Raw genomic sequence first — 10,417 nt, 5'->3', positions numbered from 1 at the left:
GTGCGTGGCAAAGTACCCGGCGAAGTGAAATTGCATCTAACTTTTCTATTATCATTTGGGGGGGGGGGGTTGTCGCATCTACATTAATATATATTATAAAATCGTCAGCCGTCGTTGCATTTGGGGGCATTTAAGGGCTACCGATATGAGGGCAAGCGACCGGCATATTCCTCCACGAATTGTCAGTACCTACCGTAAAAAATTATGTTTGAATAACGCTATTTATCCATTATGATAAAAGATACACTATTTTTTCAATTGTCTTTAAAACACCTATAAATATAAAACAAACATTGAAACAAATATCTTTAATTTACCACATGTCATACCGCACACAAAAATTGCTAGGTCAAGAGCTTACCGGAAAGAGTTCAAGTAATGAACATTGTGTTTTTTCCGACATAGGAGGCAATTAAGGTAAAGAAGCAGTAAAGTTGTTACATTGTTAACAGTGAATCTACGTTATGATAACGAAATTATAGATCATAAAATATATACATTACAAAGAACAATACTTAAAATGTGTAAGCCTAAAAGGAAGAGAGGAAATGTTAGTAGAAATAGGATTAAAAAATAGATTAAAATATTAGTAATCGATAATCCTTCCACGTTGGTTGAAAGAAAACGTGACATTTAGAGAAAACGCGGGTATAGAAAATGGAAATATAGAAAACGTTTATAGAAAATGCAGCCATAAACAAACGACTGCCGCAGAAGGTCGATTTCGACTTTGTCTCTGCGCGGCGCGTTGCGCCGCTGTTTTTTTCTATTTAACGGTAAATATTGGTCCGGCGCAGCTTATATTATATTCCATCCCTCTATTTTTTCCGCTTTATAATATGGCGGTGTCCATTTCTCAATCTACGCGCGTCCGTCTCCGTAATCTCTACCTCAGTTTACGTCAAGGTAACCATTCCATATCCTTTTTTTACTGTAACCCTGATTGTTATCCGCGGTAAATTTACCGAATTGCCTTGGTATATAAAGCAAGTTGATAGATAAACGGTACAGGTATAATTCCTGCCAGCCTTCCTTTAGATGAAAAGTAATATATGCAAACGATAGAACGAGTGATTCAAAGAAACTTGTCTTCTATGAACTTCAACCACAACTCAGTAATAACAAAGCTATTGTACACGCTAGTGTTATGAACTACGTTGGGTTGGGCCTCGAAACCCACTGCAATGTGAATGGATGGACTTATACTGTCAATATAGTGCAGATATACGACCAGTTTTTTATAAGGCCGTTGTTACGCACATGTTAGGGCTGTACCTCTTGTCTTAGTATTCGAGTAAAAGTCCAAGAAACCTCCACTGTTTACCGGTAAATACTTGAACACCTCCTTGACAAACATATAAACCCGTTGGATCTTGGTGCCTCCTGGTGCGCACATGGACTAATATACTGGCAATAGGTTTCCTTGGCAACTTTCCTGGATTGTGACTTCTAGGTCCAGCTCACATGAACTCTCATGCTTGGTATGAAGACTCCTTACTTCTTTGCAGTGTTATTAACCCCTTTTCTGCAGAATCATATCTGCTGTTTTGCCAGTTTCTGAGGTCTATATTTGTCATTTATTATGCTATATCAACATGATGATACACTGTTTTCATTAAGCAGCCTCCATATTATCTCTCAGTGTAGTTTACACTGCTGTTTATTAACAGTATCAATACATAATATTGTATTATATGTGCTATTTTTTTATATTTTTGTATTATTAAATTTTCCTTAACACACCCTACACTAGTAATGGCAGGCAGGAAAAGGTTCTTGCAAGGACAGTGTCCTCCCTGAAGACAGCCCTCTCCAGGTATAGTTGACTGATAATAAACCTCAGACTGTTGGAAAACCTGCAGGAGTTCATAATGAACCCCTTCCAGAAAGGCCACAGAGTCATTCTCACTCCAAGTGCTTTGTGCATTCATTTCAAGACATCCTCCTCATCACGTGACTCAGCTACAATTTCCCCTTGAAACTTTTTTTTTTTGTTATAAGACATTCCTGCCTCCTACATGCATAAGGAGGGGCCCAGCAAACATAATCTTATGTTTTGCTATTTCACAGGTGTGCCCAGGAAATGAGTTACCAGAAAGTGTGTTTGGACTCAAAGGCATTATCAGGCTTCCTGCACCTCTTGCCAGTCATCCTGCATTGTGCCTGAGGTTGGAATTGACATGTATTCTGATAGCAGTGTGCAGAGTGTAAAAGTAAATTGGCAGTTCTTAAATCTTATACTGCCTGTACCTATGACAGAATGCCCCTGCAACTTCGACACTCTGGCAAAGGCCAACAAACCTTCACCACATATATTTGACAAGATCTAGTTTGGACTGTTTTTTTTATTTGACAGTAGATCAACAGAGTAGTCTAAAAGCTCTGCTTCATCAAAATGTATAATGGCTTGTTGTCATATTGCCAGATTATCAAAGGCAGACTGCATTCTTAAGCTGATAATGATATTTCATATTTTCTTTTGGGGTTAGTTTAGCCACTCTGTTTGTTCCCTCTTTGCCATTACTATTTCTTAAAAAAAAAAAAATTTATATATATATATATATATATATATATATATATATATATATATATATATATATATATATATATATATATATCCCGTTATGAAGTTGGTTGGTTCCCTGGTGTGATATCTTGTTGTCTTGGAGGGTCCTACGATCCTAACAAAAAGAAGGCATATGTGCTCTTATCTACTCTGCATTGCCAAGCAGTGATTGAATGTGCACCTGGAAAGCCTGCCATGAATTAAGATGACAACTAGAATTTCTTCTATACTCTTACACACTAAACTATTAACAACCTGCACCTTGAAACTGACCTTTCATTTGATTGGCCTGTTGATTCAAGGGTAGTTTTGGTAGTTAGTAGAGGAATTTAGCATCTAGTTTTTCTGATTAATTTTTTCCAATCAAGTGCAAATCAATTCACAAAGTCAATTGTTTATCAGAGAAGATTCAAGTAACTGTTTTAAGGGTTTCTACATTAGATGACTGACACTACTATATTGAAGAATGTAGTCTTGGATGGTATCATTCTCTCCCTAATTCTGTAACTACCTTGAAATGCATATTGTTAAAAGAAATTACTGACATTTTCTCCTGGCAATTATTGGAAAACATCAAATGGTGTATTTCACCCACAAGTTTAATACTTTTTTCCATATTTTATTAGCTTTCAAACAAATTTTGAGAACTTTTTTTTCATATTGTTAAAAGAAATTACTGACATTTTCTCCTTGGCAATTATTGGAAAACATCAAATGGTGTATTTTACCCTCAAATTTAATACTTTTTTCCATATTTTATTAGCTTTCAAACAAATTTTGAGAACTCTTTTTCTGGATTCCTATTCAAATTTTAGTATCTATCCTTGAGAATTTGCTTGTCTGCACTAATAGAGGAATTTTGGTTGCTTTTGGTCCATTCTTAAAAAAATAATAATTCTAAAGAGTACTAAAAGTTTTATAAAAGAAAAAAAATGCAAATGATTTCCAATTGTTTTTTTATTAATAGGTATACAAACACTATTCCTACACCTTTTTTGTTTGTTGGATTTATTCCATCCTTTGCTACCTAATGCTCACTGTTGTGTGAAGCCTACATATCTACTGATATACTTATATGATTTTGCTTTTGTATGTGCATGTTATTTCATAAGAACACTTATTATCTACGAAATCTTGGAAAAATATGTGTATATTTAAATATTTAAGCCTTTGGCAGCAGGAGACAGCTCATCACATCCTGAGGCTATCCCAATCACCAGGATACTCAACTGAGAGCTGGACTATGAATCCATGCTTGACCTTACCAAAAAATTATACGTATTGCCATTGGGTAAATTCATGAAACATTATTTGTTCACTTGTTACCGGCAGTTTATAATAGTCTTGTATAGCTGAAATAAAAGCAGGTTAGTCTTCTCTTTATAAGAAAATATGGATAGATAATGTTTGTTTGCTTTTTTCTTGCTTTTTTGAAGTAAATTACCGTCAACTTTTTTTATAGTAGCCCAGTAATGTTTTGAATTTTATCCTCACAATTGATTCAAATATTTAAGAGTGCTTCTCTTTTATGCTTTTTGTCTGGTGCATATCATCGTTCTTCCAGATAATGGAGCAGAAGTATATGGAAGATATTGCACAATTTTTACATGATATGGAATGGATATATGATTTTCATGTTACAAAGGTATGTATGTTTTATAATTGTATGGACTGACCAGAATTTTAGAGGCATTGTCATATTTTAGTGACTACAATAGTATAAAATATGATAAAGTAATAACTAAGTAAGATATGATACAATTTTAATTGCAGTCCAAAGAAAAATTACTCAAGTAAGAGTTTGTTAGTTTTTTTGTTCTTTTTTACTTGTTTAAGACTTATTAGAAAGATTTTTAAGTGTTTATGGATTGCAGTCAAAATAGAAATTAACTGGTAAACAGTCATGGCAGGAAAATAAAAGGCTAAGATTTTTGGCAATTTATTAGGCACTTATTATAACTGGTTCAAATTCGACCAAAGTGTTGGCGCGAACCAGGGAGGTAAAGTGGGTGGAGCTTAATCAGCTGTCACTTGTTTGAACCGGATAATGTGTCCCGCACATTCACAGGCAGTGCATTCTGTTTGTTTAGTTTGTTTTGTGTCGCCCCACACATTTTATGAGCATGACCACACCTTTGCCCCATGGTTCCCAGTGACTAAAAGTTACCCAATTGCTCCATAAGACAGTTTTCCACTTTATATCCAAAGCAAGGTATATCTTCAAAAAAATAATCCTTTTCATTTTTTGCTAGTAGTCTAACAATGACATTCGTCATGGGTGCGATGTCGGAAGTTAAGGTTATTACAGAGGTGCAACTGTACTATTCTAGTGGAGACTTTTTGGAGAAGTTGTGGGTACATCCTCTTGAGTTCCTTTGCTGTTACTCATGGTTTTTTGTCCACTTGACCTTGGAGAATCTTTATTGGTTCTTTTGGAGCAGATACATGGCCTCACAAACCTGTTCTTGTGGAGTGGTGGACCTTCATTGCCAGTAATGAGAGCAATCTCCCTATTAGACCCCCCCCCCCCCAAGCTTCAAGAAAGCTATGGCAGAAATCTGTTCCTTTGTAAGATCCTTGCCATCTCCCATTTTTCCACAGAAGGCAAAATAAGGAGCAATGGTCATGCTCATAACCTGCGTGGGGTGACACAAAAGACAAACTGAATGCCCTGCCTGTGAATAAGCGAGACATGTTATCCAGTTCAAACAAGTGACAGCTGATTAAGCTCCACTCACTTTACCTCCTTGGATCATGCCAATACTTTGGTTGTATTTGAACCAAAAAATTAAAAGGGGTGCTTGAGCAGGATTTTTGCAGCAATACTTTTAATGCTGACTGTAGGTTGCACAGCAAGCATCTTGCATTCCAGAGTCATAATTGTTTTGGTATTCCCTTGTAGTCCACCAGGACTGTTATAGTTAGAATATTTGTGTATTGCACAAACTTTATATTACCTAAGCTTCAGATTATTGAGATGGAGACATGGCATTTGGATCTTTGTTTTCAGATTTTCACAAAAGATATCTTTTCACAAATGCCTGAAGACTGGAAGGCAAGTTTACTCAATCTTCCAGTTCATACCTTAAATGGAATTCCTCAGGGAAAAACTCAGGTAAACAGTTGTTTGTTTCTTTTTATGTATATTAAAAAAGTAAATTACTTGTGACTCTTCTTACTTGTTATGAAATTATATATGCCAAAACTGAGTATGAGCTGTTTCAAAAGAAAGTATTGCAGATTTATCACAAAGGGGATTGGTATTTTAGGATTTTTATTAATAACTTTTAAGAAGAATGGATATAAAGAAAATCATGAGCCATAAGAGCAGTCAAGATTCTTTTTAATCCTGTTATACTTACAGCATAATAAAAAGAATGTAGCATAATATCTAATGAGTGAATTTTGCCTATTGTTTCCCTCTTATCCCTCTTATTTATTGCTTTATCTAACCGGCAGGATGACTGGCCACTCTCTCTGCGACTCTTTTTAGAGAAATGTCAGAAGTTCTCCTTGCAGAACCTAGCCAGAGCAAGCTGTGAGAATGATCCTGTGGCTGATACCAGGAAAGTGCCTCAGACTTTCACTAAAGGGTTATCTGAGAAGAAGACACATGAGGTTCTCTGTCTTTTGAAACTCACAGAAAGAATAGCAAATGTCACAGGAAGTAAATATGTCCTGGATATTGGTAGTGGATTGGTAAGTATGTAATATAAGAAGGATAAAGTTTTTGGAGGTATCATATTTGAGAATGAGATTTTATGATGTAAAGATTGACAGACTGTATTGCAATATCACCATCATTTCTAGGAAATGTATTGCATGAGAAGAATTTCATTTAGAATATGTCATCTACCATAGGTAGTAAATGGCAGGAACAGGAACCAGTATTGTAAAATCAAATCTTTCTAGTCATCAACTAGTTGATTAAATAGGATTTATAATTCCTTTCTTTTTTCATTCTTTCTTTCAAGATGATAATTCGGTGCTCAGCTGTGACATAAAGTGATAGCGCAATTACATAAGTTTCATGACCAACCTTAGTCGTAACAAGGTTGGTCATGAAACTTATGTAAAGATTGACAGACTGTATTGCAATATCACCATCATTTCTAGGAAATGTATTGCATGAGAAGAATTTCATTTAGAATATGTCATCTACCATAGGTAGTAAATGGCAGGAACAGGAACCAGTATTGTAAAATCAAATCTTTCTAGTCATCAACTAGTTGATTAAATAGGATTTATAATTCCTTTCTTTTTTCATTCTTTCTTTCAAGATGATAATTCGGTGCTCAGCTGTGACATAAAGTGATAGTGCAATTACATAAGTTTCATGACCAACCTTAGTTCTGAATGCTAAAACAAAGAGCATATTGTTTTTTAATAGATTCAGTTTTGAAAATGTTGATATTAAATTCTTGTATTTCTTTTGATTTAGTGTGGATGTCTATGTTTAAACATCAATTTTTCACTACAGGGCTGTGAAACAGATATTACACTAGGTAATAGTAATTTGATTTTACATTTCGTACAAGTTAGTGCTGTTAAACAATTTTATATGTATTTGTGCTTTTGCAGGGCTATATTGATTCCCTTCTTCACAATACACTCAAGCTCACTGTAGTTGGTGCAGAGAGTCAGAAAGACCGTGTGAAAAGTGCAACAGAAAGACAAACCAGACTATTCAGTGAGTGCAGTGGTGTAAGGCACATTCACTGGGCACTCACAGATGATGAAGAAACATTAACGAGAGCACACAGGGAAGTGGTTGAGATGATGAAAGCTGATGTAATATGCACTTGTAAAGAGGAGAAAAAAGGAACCAGGAAACCCTTAGAAAATTTGCAGTCTTCAATGCCAGTCAATTGTTTGACAGATCCTTCTCAGGAGTATCATCATGTGGAAGAAAATTCCTCTCTGGGGAAATCAGCAATACTGATTGGCCTTCATGCTTGTGCAGACCTCTCTCCCATAATGCTGAAGGTGTTCCAAGACTGCCCTCAGCTCTCATCATTAATTCTGCTTTCATGTTGCTACCACAAAATGACTCCTGAGAAGTTGGCAATAGAAGGAAACCAAAGCAATGAAGAAAATTGTGTTTGTATTACAGATGAAACAGTGGGCACAGATCGTGGTGCCTTCAGAAGAGTAGAACAGAGTCCATCCTCTCTCACCGATGAAGATTTGAGAGCTTGCAACTTTGTGAACTTCCCTCTGAGCAATGCTCTGAAAACAATTCTTGCACAGAAGAAGATCCACTTCAGCACTTTTGGTTTGAGGTTGGCAGCTCAAGAATCAGGTCTGCGTTGGATGCAACAGACAGAAAAAGATCATGAAACCCACAGAAACAGTGTGGCTTACAGAGCTATCCTGGAAGCATTTTGTGACAAAGGTACAGTAACAAAATATTGCATTCTCCTTATTCTTTACTGTGATAGTTATATAATGTATACTCAGTGCTATATTTTGAATCCTAATTTGTTTTATATACAAAGCTATTAGGTAAGTAAGTTTGCAGTATAATATTATTTGAGGAAAAGTAAAGGTTTGCTCAGAATGTGACCCATAAAAATTATACTTGCTATTACAATGACAACAACTTATCATATTCTGAGATCTTTTTTCTCCTAGCAATGGTTGTCTGGATAGATTGTTCTTTATTGCTCAGTCCTGCTTTTCACATTTCTTTAATGCCTTCACATGAATAGTGCATGTTTATGTAAGCTAATTTTGTTTTCTTTGATTTTTGGAGACTGTTTTGATATGTTCACTATTCATTTGCACTGTACCGTTTAGCTACTTTATTTTACATCAGAAAAGTTGCATCAAGTGCTTTTCATGAATCAACACTTTAGATCTGGGTACCTCACATTTCATATTTTAGCACTCAGGCCAAAATTCAGACAATAGTCATACACTCTCTGATTTGTGGCTTGTAGGCTCAGTACATGAAACAATAATGTATGGTATCAAGACTCCTTGCCTCCTCTTTTTCTACATGAATATTGTATGCGCTTTACCATTTTCCAAGGGCTATGTTTGGTGTCTTCTATTGAGCCATTGCTCTTCCAGGCATGGTTCATGGATTGTATATTTCACCCATGTTCACTGGTGGAAATAATGCGAGAGCCTTTTCCTAAATACCCAGTAAGTCTAATCTTTCTCCAAGAGCTTTGAGCACTCATGACGAGTCATACCCATCACCTGGCCCTTAGCCAAGTTTTTTCATTTAACGTGCTAGCACATGCCTGTCACCCAGGCCCTGAGCTAATTTTTTTCTTGACGGCACATACCTGTCACCCAACCCTCATCCAAAGTTTTTCATGACATGAAGATCAGTCACATCACCTGGATCCAGTGGGTTAAAGTTTATGTTCTCAAGACTAACCAAGAGGCAAAGAATTAAGCATTTGTATGTATGATGTTATTATTTAATCATCTACTATGCAGTTTTAATGTTTTTGACTTCCATTTGATTTTACTAAACATAAAATTTAATTAATTAGAGAATGCCTAGCTTGTCGTATAATATATAGGTGTTTTTATCATTCACTTGTGGAGCTGAATAAAGGTACCGAATGAGTGTGTAAAGTGATTAACGCTAATTATAGATATTAAAGAGTCATTTTAGCATAAATATTATATTTCCTTTTCTTTCCTACCCAGATAAACTGGCTGTCAAGAGGCTTCGAAGACATGCTAGGAAAAGCAGCTTTGATAATTTTGAAGAATACATAAATACCATCATTACAAATTACAAGTTTGTGCCTGCAGATTCTTCCATCAGTGTGGATGATCATGAGGAAAATATTTTAAGACAAGAAACACAAGACAGCACAGTAGAGTTCAATCAAATGAGTACAAGAGAACATATTTCTGAAGAACTAGCAGAATGTTATAAGAGATTTGAACATTTATTTCCTCTAATTGAGCCTCTAACTGGACTTCAGTTAGCTCTTCAGCCAGTAATGGAAGCATTGATATTGATAGACAGGGTGTCTTTCATAAAGGAAGCCGGCTTTTGCAATGTCTCGTTAGAGAAAGTGTTTGATGTTACTATATCACCAAGGAATGTGGCATTGGTTGCAATAAGATGAATTACCTGTTTCGTACAGATAACTTTTTTATGTTATATATGTGAAAGAATACTCAGTTACTGTTGACTGTTTTCATTTTTGAGAATGCTTATAGCTTTTATGTTTTTCTATTTTTGTATAGAGTTTTTTAGAAAATATATGAAAATATCTTGAGTCATTTTTCAGGAATTCCCTGTAAGACGTGATATACAAATCACCAGTGAGAGGTATTCCATGAGAGAGTAAATGAAAATCAACTACCCATTTTATTTTCATCTCTCAGCACCAAGATTCTGTTCACACCTATTTCCTCTTACAGTAACAATGAATCTTTTGTTCTTCATTAAAACTACTACAGTACTTCTGTTGTTTATGATTATAGAGATCAAATATTCTTGAACTGCAATACAAATTGGAATGTTTGTAATTAGCAAGGGGTTAACAGAAACACTTTGATTTATCCAACTTGTTTAAAAACTGAAAAACTCTGAGTATGTGGAAGACAAAAACAAAAGCTTGTGTATAGCAACTAAATAGTGAATACTAGCTGTACAACCTGACACTACTATACATCTGGTGCAGATCAGGGTTGCTGCCCCTTAATAGTACTCAGTGCTTGTCAGTGTTCAATTAGCCATTTATCATGTCAGATTGAGCACACGTGCCCCATCCCCATCCATTGAAAGTTCATGATAGATACCAGAGCAACTACTGTCTAGAGATGTACTCTACTTTTGCTGGCATTGTCCTTGTGATTTTTTACTGCCTGTCT

The 10,417-nt window shown here is 35.6% G+C and overlaps 1 protein-coding gene across 6 annotated transcripts; it reads left to right on the top strand.

The window, feature by feature from the left end:
• Nucleotides 1-674: 674 nt before the first annotated feature.
• On the top strand, nt 675-10,005 carry LOC113825890 (methyltransferase-like protein 25B). 6 transcript variants are annotated; one of them, XM_027378737.2, is made up of 7 exons: nt 675-776; nt 2,071-2,168; nt 4,131-4,211; nt 5,577-5,681; nt 6,026-6,265; nt 7,148-7,961; nt 9,236-10,005. In XM_027378737.2, exons 3-7 carry the CDS (start codon nt 4,134-4,136, stop codon nt 9,664-9,666), a joined length of 1,668 nt encoding a protein of 555 aa, XP_027234538.2. In that variant the 5' UTR covers nt 675-776; nt 2,071-2,168; nt 4,131-4,133; the 3' UTR covers nt 9,667-10,005. The 6 variants fall into 6 exon arrangements, with proteins under 6 accessions (XP_027234538.2, XP_027234546.2, XP_027234541.2 ...); XM_027378740.2 differs by having other exon boundaries at nt 687-906; XM_027378745.2 differs by lacking the exon at nt 4,131-4,211.
• Nucleotides 10,006-10,417: the final 412 nt, after the last annotated feature.

This window comes from Penaeus vannamei, unplaced genomic scaffold, assembly GCF_042767895.1.
Source record: "Penaeus vannamei isolate JL-2024 unplaced genomic scaffold, ASM4276789v1 unanchor4291, whole genome shotgun sequence".
In the NCBI taxonomy this organism is placed as follows: Eukaryota; Metazoa; Arthropoda; class Malacostraca; order Decapoda; family Penaeidae; genus Penaeus; species Penaeus vannamei.
Note: the sequence above shows the minus strand (reverse complement) of the source record. Positions and strands in the feature narration are given on the sequence as shown.